The sequence below is a fragment of the Montipora capricornis genome, chromosome 4, assembly GCF_036669925.1.
Source record: "Montipora capricornis isolate CH-2021 chromosome 4, ASM3666992v2, whole genome shotgun sequence".
In the NCBI taxonomy this organism is placed as follows: Eukaryota; Metazoa; Cnidaria; class Anthozoa; order Scleractinia; family Acroporidae; genus Montipora; species Montipora capricornis.
The window spans coordinates 32026982-32045971 of NC_090886.1; the positions used below are offsets into that span (position 1 = coordinate 32026982).

General features: G+C 40.3%; 2 protein-coding genes across 2 annotated transcripts in view; one reads left to right on the forward strand and one right to left on the reverse strand.

The window, feature by feature from the left end:
• Positions 1–439: 439 nt before the first annotated feature.
• On the forward strand, positions 440–10210 carry LOC138045930 (putative diacyglycerol O-acyltransferase Mb3154c). The gene is made up of 5 exons (XM_068892564.1): positions 440–539; positions 4620–5386; positions 6787–6946; positions 7199–7868; positions 10075–10210. Exons 2-4 carry the CDS (start codon positions 4640–4642, stop codon positions 7852–7854), a joined length of 1563 nt encoding a protein of 520 aa, XP_068748665.1. The 5' UTR covers positions 440–539; positions 4620–4639; the 3' UTR covers positions 7855–7868; positions 10075–10210.
• A 3880-nt stretch (positions 10211–14090) lies between these two features.
• Positions 14091–18990, reverse strand: part of LOC138045929 (trafficking protein particle complex subunit 11-like) — a 50498-nt gene continuing 45598 nt past the window's right edge. The window contains exons 33-36 of the mRNA XM_068892563.1: positions 18232–18323; positions 17790–17923; positions 16507–16674; positions 14091–15505 (exon numbers count right to left, since the gene is read on the reverse strand). Of these exons, the coding sequence (XP_068748664.1) occupies positions 15452–15505; positions 16507–16674; positions 17790–17923; positions 18232–18323 (448 nt within the window). The 3' untranslated portion in view covers positions 14091–15451. The remainder of the gene's footprint in view (positions 15506–16506; positions 16675–17789; positions 17924–18231; positions 18324–18990) is intronic.

Genomic DNA, 18990 nt, shown 5'->3' on the forward strand with positions numbered 1-18990 from the left:
CTTTCTTCCAGAGTTGCTTACAACTACGATGACCATCCTCGCAAAGAGTTTCAAAATATATGTCATGCACGATTTAAGAGTCAGATTTAAAAATCAGCTGTGCTATTTGAAGTGCTGTTCCTTTCCGTTTTTCGCCAGTTGTATCAACGAAAAATGGTAGAGAATTGTACTGCAGAGACACACTTTTGATTAAAGACTGATGGGGAAAACAATTTGAGCATTTTACACTGCCAATTAATTTCTCCTTTCGAATAGTCAATCTTTATGACTATATTGGGCGCACCGAACTACACCTACGTGTCACCATGTTAAAAGAGATGCGTGACACTAATTGAAATTCTGACCTTTACATGGCGTTGAGGGAGAATTTCCTGTTATCATGACCTGCGGTAATACTTTGATGTTTTCTCTGTAAATTGTGACACCGGAGGTTTTTTGTGCCGGTTGAAAGCGACTGCGTTATCAGCTGCTCTGATTTTAGTTTTGCTGCAAGTCAGATTCTCTTGCGAGGACCTCTCTACAGAAATCTTGTCCTTGAGGTAAGAGACGCTCTTGTTAAACGTACAGACTTTTGGCAAGAAAAAGAGATATTAAAATTAGCTGTCAATTTAAACACGGCAGCTCAGAAGTGTTCAAATCCTTAATTCAACGACATGCCAATTTTTTTCGGCGTTCAACAAGAGAACAAATTTATCATGAACGACTTCCACACCTTACCTCAAGAGAACCTTAACCAAAAAATTCCGGCTTTATATCCCAGCTGCTGCTGCTGCAGCAAAAAAAAAAAAATTAGATAGGTATCGCTCTGTTAATCGACGATGCTGTGATTTTTTTTTCACACATGCAGTGCTTGTCTACAAGCCTGTACACGCTTCTAAAACTTGCGCAGTTCATTGCTTTCGAAATTTGCACTTACTGACTCGATCAGTGAATGAAGTAGAAGAAGCTAGTTTGGGAGGCAATAGGTCGACCAGTACGACTATTGAGGGGGTCTATTGAGAAATACCACGTCGTTTCCGGCTTAAACCGGGGAGCATATTTTTTAAAATTTGTTGACAACTTTCTTTCGATTTTTTAAAATCAATATATTCATACCGTCCAAACGTTGATGGCCCCTAACCTTACCACAGTTCAGCCGCGTGCAATTTCGATGCAATGAGATAAGAGATGTGGTGATTACAGAAAAAAATTGACACTTTGCAATTAGAAATAGAATCTAATCTCTGCTCCCAGACATCACATATATCATATCTTCCAGGCCAGACCGAAGTAAACGGACAATATTTTTACTTCAAACCGTGAAAGTTTCACTGCATCCAGATGATGATGCCGCGAGTGACGTAGCGGAAATACTACTTTTCTATACGCCCTGTATTAGAATATACGTGCCCAGGTTTTCATCATTCTTTGCCGAAATATCTGTCTAATGAAATGGAAAGGTTGCAAAAGCGCGCGTTGCGGATAATGCAACCCGACTTCTCTTATGCTGAGCCTCTAGTGGCTCTAGACATTACGTCACTGTACGACAGGAGGAAGGCATTGAGTAATGCTTGGAAGGGCCCAAAGCCACAAGCTCCATGATCTGCTGCCGCCACGCAACGAGTCCATTTATTGAACCCGTAGCCAGAGATACTTCAAGCTACCGATTGGCAAGACAAATAGGTTTAAAAACACTTTTATTATGGCGAACAGTTTTAATTATTAGTAATCTTATTTATTAGTATTTTGGTGTTGATACTTCTCCTTTTTTATTTTATTTTATTGTAGGTTATATTTTACGGTTTTTATAGTAGTTATCAAAATATATATATAGATAATTTTTAGTTTCATGGTAAAGTAAATCACATTTCAGCCGGCCCGGGGGCTGCAATGATTTTACTTCTTAATCTATCTATCTATCTATCTATCTATCTATCTATCTATCTATCTATCTATCTATCTATCTATCTATCTATCTATCTATCTATCTATCTAAATATTGTACATTCCCACGTTGAAGCCCTCGACGATTTTACCGAGCAAATATTGACATCAATTGGAGACGAATAAAAAAAACTAAATGCTGAGCTACAGTTGGGACAGTGAAGCGGAAAAAATATGCCACCACACGCGGGAGACGTGTTCCGCTTGATTTTTCTTGCAAAAAGTAAGGGCCGTGTAGTTTACTTGGTGGGAGGCTACGAAAAGACAATATAAGCTTCTTATTTCCAAGTTCTATTAAATGCCGTGACGTATAGTAAAGCATTAAAATAGCTTTTTGTGTATAATCGGCACCTTCCATTTTCGCCTTCTTCCAAAGCGAATTTCAACTGAGAGGTGACCAAAAAAAAAATTATGTTTGGTGTAAAAAAAAATGTAGACAAGTTACCCGAGTTTCCTGCTTACCTGCATGCATCTCTTCTTACTTTCTGTCTACCCCCGCCCGGGCCATAAAAGAGGTTTCATGTCCCACGTACTTATTTTACTGTTGTGGATATCATGTACTGCATAATGAATCGTACTGTTTTAATTAAGAAGCGCGTTACCGTGAGCACGTGCGGATCATCTGTCAATAAACCACAGATGCATGCGGAGCCCCGTGTGCAATAAAAAGCGCCTTTATATCAACCATGGTGTAATATCTGAGGTGATCTTGTTTGGGTTCCTTGTCTTGGAGATGTTAAATCACTTTTATCACCACAAAAAAGGATTGACGAGTGGTCGCCATGTTCGACGATCAGCATGCTAGGATGAATTCGAACGTAACGAGCAAAAGTCGACAGGAATTCGAGTAACAGTTGTTATCTTTTTTGTGACTGACTGTATGTCTTAGGCTAAAGTCATGCAGTTTCGTAACATAAGACGTAAACGTCTCTAAGAATTCACCCTCCAGCAAGATGACCTGATGTGCTGAAAGTAATATAATTGCGAATACTAAAGGTCAATGACTGGGTTTGGCGGTACTTTGCATACATATGCATTGCTGTGAACGGAAATAGACCAATTCGGCTATAAACTCAATGTTGTACCCAATTAAAGTCCTTTGGGAATAAAACGTTTTCTTCCAAGTATTTCCATTTCACTTAAATGTGAATGCTACATTATAATGCAAATACAACCCCGAGAGATTTGAATTGGGTACAACATTAAGTTAGCCGAATTGTTCTATTCGAGAATATATGCAAATCAATATTAACATTAATTTACTTAATGCAGGCGACAACCCACTTTAAGGCCAAGGACTTTGCCTTATCAAAAAAAATCTTTCTATGACTAAGTCTTAAATAGGCTAAAAAAAATTTATCAATGCAATCAAACTAACAAATAAAAACAATAAAATTAATGATGTAAAAAGAAATAGGCACTAGGCCCCTAAGGCATTACATCATCAATTTAACAGAGATGCTGATTGTTTAGTCATCTGCCAACCATCTTGGGTATAAATGATAGGTGGTGAGCCCTGATGTAAATGGATTTGCAGTGACAGGAATTACGAAAATTTGAAAGATCGGTGGAAGAATGGAACTGACAAAGTCTTAAAATGGTCTGTTTGATTTTCGGGTGGAGTTTTGGGTTTTCCCCAATCGTGCCAGGTGTGACGCTTGATCGCTTCTCTTAGCTCAATTGAAAACTATGAAGATACGTAATCGATCATGTCAAAATTGCCATGGGAGAACACAGCGCGACATGGTTTTCAGCTCTCCCGGTGCCTGAGGATGTATAAAGCTCTGTCCGTTTTCAAGTGTTTTGTTAAAATACCGGTTAAATTTCGCCGATATGGTGGGAAGCACAGTCTGCACACGAAAATTTGTAAACTACACGTGATTTGGGTCCATTGGGAGGCAGGATGTTTTTTTTTTCCTAAGAGTCTACCAATATTGAAAGAAGAAATAGCAAACGCAATGTTTTCCGTTATTGCAGTAGAATTGTTAAAGACGTGGATTGCGTTTTCTGGGAATGCTATAGAAATCCTCGAAATTTTTAATATGCCTTATTCAGTAAGAGGATTCAAAGTCTAAGGGATATTACTCTAGCGGTGAAATCAGGTGCTTGTTCCGATCCGACGGTATGCTTTAGACAGTGGTTGGAAATGAAATGTAAAGTGCTTTTCGTTAACCACTTGGTTTCAACTACAGATGAACAGCTTTTCCAACACCGCGGTTTCTAACGAGTTCTTTAATACTGCTGGAAAATTTATGTATCTGAAACCTCTTTCTTTCGCGTTCACATCGTGATTGGCGATAACGGTGAGGTCTAATGGCGGTTGAGTTTGCCGGTGTTTGAGAAATGACTAAAGAAATAAAATAAGTGATCTACGTTTCTTATTCTTGAGCACCAATTTTACATTTTAATCCGATTTTTCATTCAATTAATTTTGCATACAGTTAGTGTTTTCTAAGAGTTATTCTTCATGCATTAGATGCCGCATAATTACGCGGTTTTTATGTGCTATTACGCAAATTCCCTCACTGCATCATACTAACCGTGCCAAATAAAAGAAGGTTTGCTGTTAATTGGGGCTGTCACAGTTCAGATAGAGTAACATATCGCACGCTAGTTAGTAAAAAGTAATATATGAAATATGTCACGTGTTACAGTTTTAAACCATTTTGCATATTTTATTTCTGTTTTTGTCACAGGATCTGAAGTTACCTTGAAGATGTTCCCAACCAATCACCGAGCGAGGGTATCGGTTAATTATCCGAAAATGAATCTCTATCTCAAGTACATGGAATTAGCTCCATCCATCTTCTATGGTCTTCTGTGCATCTCTGCCATCATTCTGTGGATATCGATTGTCGCCTTAACTCTCCCCTTCTGGTCTGTGTTTCGGATTTTTAAATGGTTTCAAGCGGGAATAATTTCTTATCACAAATTAGGCATGGTTCTGGCTAGTCGAGACGTACCATTTCTTCACGAAACCGCTCACAATCGTAACTTTATATGCGGCGTGTTTGTAGTTGATGGAGGCATTGATATTGAGGAACTTCGTCAGCTTCTCATGTCACGTGTAGTACAAAACAACGAAGAACCCAGTTACGCGCGCTTGCGCAAGCTTATAGTAAAGCAATATTGGCGTTATGTTTGGCAAGATGAGCCGGAGTTTGATATCAAAAAACATGTAAACCTCTATGAGGGCGATTCCCCGCGGAGCGAAGACGAGCTCCAGAAGTTGATGAGCAAGCAGTTTTCATCAAGAGTATGCGATACTATTTCGCCATGGGAAGTTGTGGTTGCCCCTCTGGATATACCAGGCAAAGATCAAACCGCTATTTTGATGCGAATTCATCACGCTCTTGGCGATGGATTTGCATTGATTGGGCTGTTCTCTAGGCTCACGGATAAAAAACCAGAATTTCTGAGTGTTAAGAAACCTGTGGCTACACCGTGTGATAAACAAAAGCAGGTAAGTTGGTTGCTTTTGAAATGAACGTACATTAAGGACGGTGCCTACTAATTCAAAGGTATTTTTGCCCCGATTTATGATTATGCAGGAAAGATAGATCTTAACAAGTGTTATTGAAACCCAAAAAGAAAATTGGGGATAACCACGCATTTTTCTAAGATAATTCATGAACAATATTTGTAAAAAGATGTAAAATACAAAGCAATGTATGGCTTTCTTTCCCAAAGTGAAGATTAATTATTTCTAAAGAATGCGAGGTTACCCCCAATTTTCTCTTTAGATACCAAGAGTACTTTAATACGAAGATCTACTTTCTCTGCATAGTTTTAATCCGCGCAAAAATATCCCTGTGTTGGTAAGCATCACCAATAGGAAACCCAAGTATGTGAAGCAATTGTCCCTTACAGATACACGGGTTCGAATCCCGTTTGAGCTACCCGAATTTTTTAGTTGTCTTTAGGAGAAAATTGCTTAAATTGTCCAATCTAATTGCGAGGATCACTTCTCTCATTCGTTGATTGCCTTTGTTCCCTACAACATGCATGATTTGTTAAATAATCCAACAGTGCATACCGGAGTAGAACCAATCGTGGCCACAAAGCTACAAGACATTGAGTCATTAAATCAAGTTCACGTGACAAATTGTCCCGATATCCTTCTAGAAATTGTATTTAAAGGAAGATTTGTACGTATCTGCCAAAATCCAGCGTCAGTAATCGCTTTTTAACACAGTGATATCGTACTCTTTAATTAAGAAAGACTTACATTTAGAGGTAAACTCTCCTGTTTGAGAGACTTTTAAGGGCCCATCTTTACCCATGTTTTAAGCTCTACGTTTTAGTCTAATTGACCTCAATCGGTTTTCAACACTCGTTGAATTCCGCTTGTTCTGACTTTGCCAGCAACTCTTGCAAAAGTTATGACCAACAAATCGACAATAGGGAAGATATCGTTGGCACGCGCGTTTTGGAGACGCGGACGGCAACCGGAAGACAACATTTCGCGCGCCAGGACAATGGTGTCTCCCAGATTTTTATACTTATCATCTCTAATGGAGAAAAGATACTTAGCAGTGTAAATGTGTTTGTGTGAAGACAAGTTAAAAGAGAAAACAGCTCACTTCCGGTTGGCGTCCGCGTCTCAAAAATGCGCGTGCTTAAGCTATCATATACTTGTAATGTGGAGGTCTTTTGTTCCTGTGGTTGGCAAATTTGAATAACAAAGGCAATGTTTGCAAACAGATATCTTCCCTATAGTCGATGTCTTTCCTCTTCCTTTGCTTAAATGAAATGACACCTTCATCTTCATTGCTCTTCTGAATGCCTTGCGAAAACTTTGCTCCTACCTTTTTAACAGCCTCGTTTAGGGGCAAATTTTGACTGCTTTGTTGATGTTTTTAGGTGTGGAAAGCGATTTTATCCGGCCCGTTGGCTTTGCTAAGCGTTGCTCTCTCCAATCCAGAAAACCCTTTCCCTGTGAAAAAAATGTCCGGTGAAAAATGCATGAGTTGGACTACAGCAATCGACCTCAACCTTGTCAAAGAAATTAAGACCAAAACAGGTAACGAAAGTAGCCAAGTAGTTTTGGGTCTTTCTGCATGTACCGGAAAGCAATGTATTTTTGGTCACTTTGGACTAGTCTTTATTTGGAGTTGTTTTGTTTTCTGTCTTTTGTTTCTTTTGGTTTGCGTAATTTGTGCTCCGGTACCTGCAGAAGGAACCGTAGTTTTCTAGTTCGTAAAAATCCTAAGCCCTGTGTACGAAGCTCTCCTTCGACGAAATCCATTTTTTCAGACTGTTCTTGTCTTCCCAGGCACAACCGTAAATGATATTCTGTCAACTTGTCTAGCTGGTTCAATACGGAGGTATCTCACTTCCGAGGCATCAAAAGAAAACCCCACCGATATCCAGATCGCCGTGACCATCAACACGCGCCCGCCCAAACTCCAATCACGTGACAATATCCCGTTGGAAAACCACTCTACGGGTTTATTGTACAGTTTACCGGTGAGTATACCCGATCCGGTGGAACGTCTAATGGAAACCAAACGTAGAATGGATAACTTTAAAGCTTCGTCAGACTGGAGGATCTTCGGCTTCGTCTACTCTCAAGTGGTCGGTCGTCTACCCGAATTCATTGGCCGGTTTTCGTCATTCTCTCTCAAGAAACACTGTTCACTGATTTTCAGCAATGTACCTGGTCCATTGTCACCGTTTGAAATTAACGGTCAAGAAGTCGTGAACGTGATAGCGTGGCCACCGCTGATCAGTGATACTGGAATGTCCGTCACGGTATTTAGTTATGTGGGTACTCTGCGCATGTGCGTACTGTCCGATAAGGCGGTGCTTGCCAACCCGAGCAAACTGACGCAGACTTTTGAACAAGAATTCCAGGAGATGTATAATTGTGTGAAAAATTCACCTGTGGCAGCCTATGCAGACTCGGCGGTGGATAAAAAGTACTTTTGATTGGCATTCGATTGGTAAGTGGGTGTTTAACAGGAGTCCATTACTAAGAGCGAACAACAGCCATATATTCCTGTGACGGCATTTTCACAAACCAGTTTATTTTTAGATTGAATTACCCGCCAATGAGACTCCCGCAGGAGCCCGATGACCAATCACAAGAAACTAAATTGACGTCCTAGCTTCACCGAACCGGAACTGCCATTTTTTATTTTGCGGAAAAGGTAGTCTAAAAATAGATCGGTCTGTAAGAATGCCGTAACATAGGCTTAGTATGGGAGTTGTTCGCTCCTAGTCCTGGGCTCCTGGTTTTTGAACTTGATTTGGGAGCAAGGGCAAAGAGTGTACGACGAAAGTCGATTTAAGACATCGAAAAATGAAACCCATCACCACAAGTAGCGCACAAAGATTTACGGGTGACAAATCTTAAAGGTCACGCGACGACGACTTCGATAAGAACGAGAACGCTACAAAACAAAAGATTTAATGAACAAAAAGAATGGCTCTGCACGCCCCGCACGTGCGTTTTACATTTTGGTACATTTTCTTTGCCACGTTCCCCCTGACAACGACGTGAAATGGCCGAATTTGAGGTTATGTAAAGGACTTGAATACCTAGTTTCAAATTTTCTTTTTAAACACCCACATCGTTGACACTCATTCCTGGAGAGCGGTACACACTATGCATGCCTAAAAGACGGGGAATTGTCGCTAAATTATCATAAAATAGACGGTTTGCAACCAATCTCTAAAGACACAGATAACTGAATGCTGTAATGTACAATAGCTGATTGACGAACAAAAGGAGGAGCTAATGAGAGATCATTTGTTTTCGTCCACCAACATGGCGGCGATGACGTAACGGGAAAACCACCTATCGCGATTATGCCCTTCAATAACTTTCTCGCAGTTGTCGTGTTATGTTGGTTTCTTGTTCCCGCATCAGAGGCTCCTGTGGGTAGGCTTCACTTTTTCCCGTAATTGACTGCTATTGAAACGTAAAATTGTGTGATTTAAGACGTCTATTTATCTTTCGCCCAGATATTAAAAATTGTTTGAAATTTTATGTTAAATTTTAGCCCCATTCCAAATTGATCGAAGAAAAATGATAACGCCTAAACTTCGACTGATGTGTAAAAAGCCAATGAGACCCTACAGCTTTGTTATATAATGTCAAGAGAAAATAGAGACAGAGACTCTCTCTTCCTGGGTCAGGAAGTCGGTTTCCTTTAACGTCGGCAACTATACGTATTTTTTATTCAACACATTGTGACAATGTCCAAATATGGTCATAGCGCGCTCGATATTCATCGTGCGTACTCAACAGATATCCTGCGATATACGTAATTTTGTGTGTCGCGGCGAAAAATGGTAGTTTTTCCAGCTTTTTATTCCAATAAACGTACAAAATTGTGCTTTGTCGTCAATGCGTTGAATAATAAAACCATTATCTTGCTCAATCTTGCGGAATATCGCATGATTTTGGCCAACTCGGCCTACGGCCTCGTCGGCTAAGTTTCACGCGATATTACGGACGATTTCGCAGGAAAATGGTTAAATATATACATAATTTATTCAAACTTTCTAAGAATTTACAATTTTAACTTTTTATATATTTAGAAACACTACATATGGACTATACAATTAAATTTTACACTAAATATAACTTATATATTAGGAAATGCCCAGCAGCTAGTTCTTTGTTAGTAATTTCGGAGGTGCTAGACATCACAAACACATACTACAAAACAACATAACATAATCAAATGGAATATTTACACAACAAATGACACTACCAACCTGGGATCCTGGCTCCATATTTCCCTGTTCTCGAAAAAAGACAGAGCCAGTGTTTCAGATTGTACCTCAACGTGACGTAATATGAACCTCTCGGTGCGCAACAAAATGGCGCCTCCAGTCGAACGCCGTCACTACCTTAGAGGACGTCTATGGAAACACAATGGACCTCTTAAACTTGTACGTTTTGTTTTCCCATTTCAGACCACGTGATGTTACTCTAGGGAACAGTTTCTTTCAAATTTCGTTTTATGCACGTGCATCTGCATGCATAAAGTATGAAAAAACAAACGGGAAGATCACGTGGGTCTGAAATGGGAAAACAAAACGTACAAGATAACAGACGTCCATTGCATTCGAACATCTCAATGTTCTGATTGTGCCGGTTTCTCTCTCTCTCTGTAATCATCTTTCATTTTCTTTCAGTTGGTGAAACAATCTCTGGAAATTCTCAGATTTTCTTAGCATATGAAAAATTGAATTGTTATCTATATTATTGTAGCATTTTTTAAATTATGGAAACGAAATACGCTAATTTATGGATCTTAAGAATTATTTTCATTGTACTTACTGGTTAGGGCTTCACTTTTGATCGCTGATTTAACGAAAGAAATACTCCAAGGTCATGTGCTGTAAGTAAGCAGTTTTTGCAATTGGGAAAAGAAAAAAAGATCTTAAAAATTAATGTTCGTCGTACGAAGTTTGACCAGTTTCCCTCTCATCCCCTTTTGGTACCGTCACGCAATTTAACACACATCTCCATATATAGGGATGAGAACTGCGTGACAACTGTGAGGAAGACAACAGTCGGACCATTCCACTGTTACGCTATGCTACGGTCGGTGACTGGCTTTAAAAATCTCGCGTTACTTTTTAAACAAATGAAAAGTGGATTCTGATTGGTTCATCATGTTGCTCTTGGTCAGAACGCATCCTTTCGTTAGTTGGTGCATAACAAAATTCACGTTTGTTAGGTCATCGTCAGCGTCAATGTCAGATCCTCTTTACATTAAAACGAGAGGACCTTGGATCGAGATTGCGTTGATCCACCGCTCGTGTTCTTTTGGGATCAACCGTCGTAGCTGGAAGCGGGTTTTCCCGGTTCGGTTCGGAAAATACCGTTGCTCTTTAACTAATGATATGAAACCAGATAGACAGTCAGCGACTACTATGTTTTTTCGTGGGCTTGTTTAGAATTCGGGCGGGGTCTTCATCCGCTGTCTGCTGCTATAAGCGAACGCGTAGAACTCTGGTGATAGAGAGATTTAGCATCCCCTCTGAGCTCTTGATTCCCAGGATTTATCAGTATGTAAAATCACCTCTCCATTTCAATGGACCACTTTCATAAACGGTGACCACTTTTACATTCCCTCATTTCGAAACAAAAATCATTTTGAAATTTGCTCGTTGTAGTGAGGCTAGAAAGGCTTATTAGCATTAAAACAAAAGAATATGTTATTTGGCCCCCATTATTAAAAGAGGTCTATACACTTTCAGGTAGACAAGTATTGAGAATGAAGTCTTTTAGCTTAAGGATATGATCTTGATTTGACACCAACTTCTCGTGACCAGCCATCGAAGTAATGTTATGAAAGTAGTTAGGAGAATGAACTTTAGATCATGTCATAAAAGCATGAACATTCTCTTATTACAACTTCTCTCTCTCTCTCTCTCTCTTGAGAAGTTGCGCAATAATGTTAGACAACTGGCAAAAATGATCTTCATTAATTAACCCTTTGACTCCCATAATCTAAAAATTCATTCTCCTATTTCCATAGATTACTTCGTTGGATGGTTATGAGAATTTGGCGTTATATCAAGATCATACCCTTGAACTAATAAGCTTCATTCTTAATACTTGTCTACCTGACAGTGTATTGAAATTGCGAGGTGAATTTACATACTAATCAATCCCGGGAATAAAAAAAGTTCATTTATTTTTGTCAAATTGCCGTTTGCCACAACTCTCAAATGTCTGTTCCCGGGAGTTCGCGTGAAACCAAAAAAACCCGTAAGAATTTCAACAGCCCAGCCTAAACCACACTCGGTTGAAAACGATAATCTCAACAGAATTACGACCTTAGAGCCAGTTTCAATCACGTGTCGTAAAACCAAAACCAAAGTAATTACTTTGGCCAATCAAGGACGACAGGGAACAATCCGGTAAACCAATCAAAAGTTGAAGTAATTACACGTAGCCGACACAAAGCGCGGGAAAATGTCCACGCGCGAGCCACGATTGGTTGTGTGTTTCACTTCTGATTGGTTGAAAAAGTGGCGCGAGAACTTTGAACCAATCACTTATCATCATCATTATTATTTATTCCCGAAATTTTATCATACAAATGCTCTTCCTAAAAGACGTGACTAAAACTACATTAACTAAAATTCAAAATTTAATTACGACGAAATTAAGAAAATATACAATAAAAACTTACATGAATTCATTGTAATCTACCCCGCGGAGAGCGGTTTTGAAGTTGTTCAAACTAGGTTGGTGTCTGATCTATAAGGGTAATCTGTTCCACAGAACAGATCCCCTGTAATGTAAGCTACCTTTGGCATATATTCAGTTCTCGGTCTATGAATGTAGTAATTTGATTCAGAGTTTCTAAGATTATGTGTGTGAACGGTTGAGATGTAGTAAAAGATTTGCTTTAGGTACAATGGGGAAAGATTATAATGAATTTTGTACATAGGTAAAGCCAGCTGTTTTGATCTAAAGTCCTTAAATATTTCCCAGCCAAGCCCATCCAACAGGTCACTTGAGCGGATCTCATAGTCTGATAGGGTGGCAATCCTGGCAGCCCTATTTTGTAGTTTTTGAAGCTTGTCGGATAAGCTCTTACCAATATTGCCCCAGAAGGGGCTACAATAATTCAAGTAGGGCGTCACAAGTGCATTATATATATTTATTCTAGTATCAAAAGGTATGGTAGCACTGATACACCTTAAGGCCGGGACACACTAATCGATAAGTCGCTGCGACACGTCGCGGGGACAAGTCGCCGCAACAATTCGCCTTGTCGCTGCGATCAGTCGCACGAATTCAAACCAGTTTGAATTCGTGCGACTTATCGCAGCGACAAAATTAGCGAAAGCAGCGTTGTCCCATCGTGTGTACACTTCCGGCAACAAGTCGCTGCAACAAATATATGAACCAATGAGAGAGCGTCATATGGACAGCCATACTGAATTAGAAAACTAGTTCACATTCCCCCTCATACGAGATCAGTGCATGTGCACCGAACAGGCGTCGTGTCGCAGCGACTTGTTTTGCAAGTAGTACACATATAGCAACTTGTCGCAGAGACATGTCGCTGCGACTTGTCGCCTAGTGTGTCCCGGCCTTTAAGACTGCAGGGCCAGCAGTTATTTTCTTTGCAACATCATTAATGTGTGGGCGCCAGGAATGAGATTCGTCAATGTGAACTCCTAGGGTTTTATGTTCAGAAGATACCCTTTCTAACGATTTGTTCTTTACTTGTACAGTAAAGTCACTATGTACTTGAGATAATCTGTAAGGACTGCCAATAAGCAAGACTGGATTAATTTCATGTCATGATTCATTTTGTATTCAAGAACATGTGAGTCCTCAGCGGAGGATGTGAGAGTGGTATCATCTGCATACATCCTAGGTCTTGAAAACAAATTACACGAAGGGAGGTCATTTATGTATATAGTAAATAAGTGGGGGCCTAGGATAGAGCCCTGTGGGATACCACAAGTTAAATTACAGAAGTCAGATTGTATTCCATCGATACAGGTTTGATGCCTTCGGTGTGCTAGATAAGACCGAAACCAGTTGACAGATTCAGGGATGACTCTATGGAGTGCAAGCTTTCCTTAATAAAGGATAGTATGGTCCATGGTGTCAAAGGCCTTTCTTAAATCTTGGAATATCACACCTTTTATGAGATTGTCATCAGTACTCCAATACCATTCATTTGTGGCCTCCAGTAGAGCAGTTTCCGTAGAGAACATAGGTCTAAAACCAGACTGAGAGTCGGTTAATAGATAATTCACCTGAGTGAAGTAATGCAAAACCAAAGCAATTCGCTAATTACTTTCGACACTCAATTGAAAACCGCTCTAATGACTTTCCGGTGAATTTAATTCCTTAAGAAACTACCTAATCGGCTAACTCAATGTTGTACCCAATTACATCTCCCGGAATTAAGATTCTTTGTGTATTGTATTTGCATGATAATGTAGCATTCATATTTAAATGATATGGAAATACCTGGAACAAAACGTTTTATTCCCAAAGGGTTTGAATTGGGTACAACATCGAGTTAGCCGATTAGGTCTATGCAACCTGGACTCTGGGTAGCTAATATAAGGACTAGTCCGGCAGCATCCAAAGCTGGTTTCTTTGGAGCCACGTGACGTTCATTAGCCAGAAGCTTATCAAAGACACAAAAAACATAGATTTTAGAATAACCGATAAGCAAATACATAAATTTTTAATCAGTACGTATAATTTTTTATACTTTTTAGTGCATTGAAATAAAGGCAAATATATTCCTAGATGATGTCATTTATCTTTAGGAAACGGTATTTTGTTGTGTTTTGTTTTTTGTACGAGGACTACAAGACGTATGAATATTACCGTGGGGAAACTGTCGATATTACTGTTACTTCTGCAAAGTTAACAAAACACCATCTGAACTAGAGCGGTGGTCTTCGCTTTAGTCCTTTAACTACGCTCTCTCCATTAATGAAAAAACCCTTCCTTCGGCATCTCGAATTCTGTGGGTTCTTGCTGCAATATGGCATTGAATCGTTTTAAAAGGAATCACAAATGAGGTCCGGCTACCTGATAGATTTGTATCCCTATTCTGATAATGGATGCCAAAATGGCTCAGTCAGTTGGGAGAACATAAGACTCAACAGGAGTCTAATGGGATGAGCCCAGAGCTGGTACGCCTTCCAACAGAGTACTGGCCCCAGTTGTTCAAACGATGGATAGCGCTATCCGCCGGGATAACTCGCTATCCGCCAGATAAATCACTATCCAGTGGATAGGTAATAGCGAAACCAATTGCGCTAACCGATGGATAGTGATTTATCTGGTGGATAGCGTTATCCACCTTTTGAACAACTAGGACCAGGTTTGAATATTAGATTCCCCGGGACCGGCTACTCGAATACTGACAGTATCTGAAATGTAATTCCAAGCTCAACCATTCGAAGCGAGTTTGAAGTCCTTGCAAGTTGGGAACTGGAACTAATCACGTGGACTTCAGTGAAATCCGGTCCTCACTTTCGGCTTTGAAATATGACTTCAATACAGGACTGTTCAAATTGCAGGGGACAGTTTTCCACTAACTCTGCATCTTGAAATAGCCCCCGATATAAGGCCTTCATCACGACTTTACTGACAGACTGAGAAAAATGTGTCTTCCTCTTTTGTGAGTTCCAGTCGTGTTTTCAAAGTTTTTGAGATGTCTCAAATATTGAAAGGAATCCTTCCAAAATATTTGATTGCTACGGAATGTTTGTATCAATTAGTTCTTTAAATGACGCTTTCTACACCTATTTTTCACACCTCCAAACGCCCGAGGATAGATCAGGAGTCATTCAGAAGTAGGAGTCGATACACTTTAGGGGTCAACCCTTTTGATCCACAGCACATGCTCCAAAGGCTGTGAAGTCCTGCACTTCAGAATAGTTGACTTCCTAGTCTGGTTGACAAGCATCACATGTGTATTTTGCAAGCAAAGATTCTCCTTCCACAGGGCTTCAGTACAGATTGTCACTGTAAAAGTCTACTGTGAATTTCGTTTTCCTGATTTCATACTCAGTGCTGCGAAAAACGCACTTTCTGAGACAAACTCGACTCGCGTCCCCTTGGCTATGGAATAAAACAGAGTTAAAATCATTTAATAGCATGTCTATCTAACGAAATGCGAGACAACGACGGAGACGCATTCCCTTTTTCCACCTTTCTTGTCTTTTGCTTCACAGCGTATGTGCAAGCACTACTTATAAAACAAATACTGCATGATTTAACTAAGCTATATCAGGTTGTGAAGAGCGCTTGAAGGGGCTGGGGAGACAATATTTCCAAAGATCTTTCCCTCACTGAATCCCTCCAAAGGTGAGCCGAACGATTTGCATGTAATACCAACAGCCGAACAAGCAGTGTGTCAGCGATGCTTGATTCTCTAAACTGGGTGCAGTTAAAGGTATGCATACCCTGGTCCCAGTTTTCTTGAGCCGCGGAGAAGCGAAGTCGAGTCGCGAAGCGGCGAGAAGAGAAAACCCTCTGGTTACCTTGGACTTGAATCTCATTTCATGCACACGCTAGCTGCCAAACGTGTCAAATTGATAATTAACAAAGGGTCCAATGGCAACTTAGCAAATCACACGTCCCCTAGGTATGACCAAAAAAACGAACCAATCATATTGATTTGTGTGTTTGTAAAAATATCAACCAATCCGAGCCTGAGGGTCAGATCCTGACCCGGGCGTGTGCATGAAAGTTAGATTCAAGTCCAAGGTAACCAGAGGTTTTTCTCTTCTCGCCGCTTCGCGACTCGTCGTCGCCGCTTCGCGGCTCAAGAAATTAGATTAATTGCAAGCTACAAAAATATGTGCTTTTCCGCAGGGATCCTCTCGAAAACAATTGTCAATACGGGCAAAACACTCCTCTGTTAATAAGTACACACATTCCTTTTTCATTAGGGCTAGTCCAGTTTTGAGCTCCGCCCGCTCTAGTGGTTGAGGCAAAATCTCTATAGCTACCTTTAGTGCAGGAGTGAGTAGAAGCGCGTTAAGTAGTAGTACCGACCCCTTCCATAGCCAAATTAGACCGAACTTCAGCTTTTTACTACGACGAAATATATAAATTACCTTGATAAAAACACTGGAAGGAACCATCTTTTGCGCATGCTCATCCCAGCTGACTTGGAAGCGAGGCAAATTGAAGTGCAGCTTGGGAAGAGTCACATAACCAGCGGAGAGAGGGTACAAACTGAAGTTAAGCCTATGATCACCAGTGGGCAGCAAACGAAACTGGATCTAAAAAAGAAATGAATCTTGAATTCAGTATCGAGAAGAATAACGAGTCTGTCGGTAATGACGAGAGCACAGTTTAAATTACACTATAGTGAGCAATGGTGGCTCAGTTGGTTGAGCACCGGGCTGTCACGCGGGAGGTCGTGAGTTCAACTCCGGCCGGACCAATACTCAGGGTCTTTAAATAACTACATCTTTACTACATCTGCAAATGGTTAGACTCTCTAGTCTTCTCGGATAAGGACGATGAGCCGGAGGTCCCGTCTCCTAACCCTTCAATGTTCATAATCCTGTGGGATGTAAAAGAACCCACACACTTGTCGCAAAGAGTAGGGCATGTAGTTCCCGGTGTTGTGGTCTGTCTTCTGTGGTGTGTCATGGTTGGGAGGGTAAATGCTTGGAGATATTAGCTACACCAAGCTACTCTAAAATCCGAGGGTAAAGAAAGATATATGCTACATGATATATGATGAATTGTTGGTTTTCAATCACGTGATCAACAGCTATGTTTTTCAACGAAAACAAAAGAAAACGTTTGCATAATAATAGAGTTAAATAGACCATATTCGTATTCTCGGTATTGGACTGGAACTAGCTTGCAATGGAGGCTGATGCGGGGGAATCTTTTCAAATGCAAATATTTCTTAATATATTCCCCCGCATTAGCCTCCATTGCCCGAAACGGAAAATACCATATAAAATACCATATACCTATTCCCGGAGGATTTGGTCGGGGCTCCAACATGGCCGCCATTTTTTTGTTTAGGGGTTCCAGCATGGCGGCCGTGACGTCATGTGAAAACCGAGAATAGGTTAAGTCTCGGCTCGTTTACATAAATTTCCGCCGGTAATAGATTTGTGGGATACAACACAGACAACCTTCCTCTATCGAATTCAAATGTGTCAGTCCAAGTCTTGAAGAGGGGCGGCTAGAAACTTTGATGGAGGGGGAAGAGGGGGAAAGTTTTGCCAAAGTAACATCACGGTGACCTCATTTAGATATAAATGAGTTGCAGTGTCTGACGTATATATGTACCTGAAATTTAATATCCTTGAAGTAGACCGGTTTAACCAGTTCAGGTTAGAAAAGATGCATTGTCAGAGTAATCCAGACTAACCTGTTTATGTCCTGAGTACATAAAGGCATCGCTTGGTTCCACAGTGACCTCCACCTCTTGAACTTGAAAGGTACGATTACGCACAAGGTAACTGACATTCAAGGGCATCTGAACACAGCCATACGCTGGTAAATCTGCACAACAAAAATGAAAAGAATAAGAAAACACTGAAGACTCACCAGAAAACTTTCCATAATGAAGACGGACACAAAATTTTAGAAGGGCTACGAAGAAAAATGCCAAAATGTCGCTAACTGCATTTCGACCGAATGTTATCACTTCGAAAACAGCCTTAGATTGCAAACAACACTGATTTCATTTCTGAATAACCAAATTGTGGGCTACTGCGAGTTTTGATTTTCTTAAGCAAGATCTTTATGTTTGAAATACAAATTAAAACATCTGTTTGAATCGCTTTTCACGAAAACGGTACCATTTTTACCTGTTTGAATGGTGAACGGAACACTTTCCACCGTGACGGAGGGAAATGTTAGCTCTGTGACAACCACAGGGAACGATTCGGCGGCAGACGTCCTGAGAGAAAGAGAACAAAAGGAATTCTTCAAATTCTAAAAAGTGGAAGAAAACTTTCAGTGTGAGGGGTATAAATTTTAGTAGATTTCTTTCCAAGGGACGTGAAACTACCGCATTTGAGGTTTGCACGAGAACGTGAGAACTCAACTAACAGAAAATCTTTCATTCTCTTCCATTTATTTCAATGGATTTCCGAACAATAAATTACCACATTTAAACACAAAGGCGCACTATAAAAGGCGTAGTGCCCTAGGCACATGCCAATGATTTATCCATCAACCGTGGACGCAACCAAGCTCTGTGATAATTTGTTCAATAAAAATGCCCCTTATGGCAATGTGTCTCAGTCTGTAATACGTCATAAAATGTTATCTGTCATTCTTTTTTCAATCCCCAGTCCCTTAGTTTTTCGCGGGCGTCCGTCTCTGTGTTGCTGTTTGTTGATCACCATCTTGGAGAATTAATCAGTCGTGCTTGAATGAATTCGAACAAAAGCAGTGCGTGAAGCCACCCCTTTAAATTTATACTGCGTCTTCGTGTTTAAAGTTTTGACGACAGCGTGAGTATAAATAAAACAATTGATCTATTGTTCTCTACAGCTCTAGAGACAGATAACAATGACTTATGCTACAATTGGTGGGGGACGAACAAAAGGAGTAAATAAGAG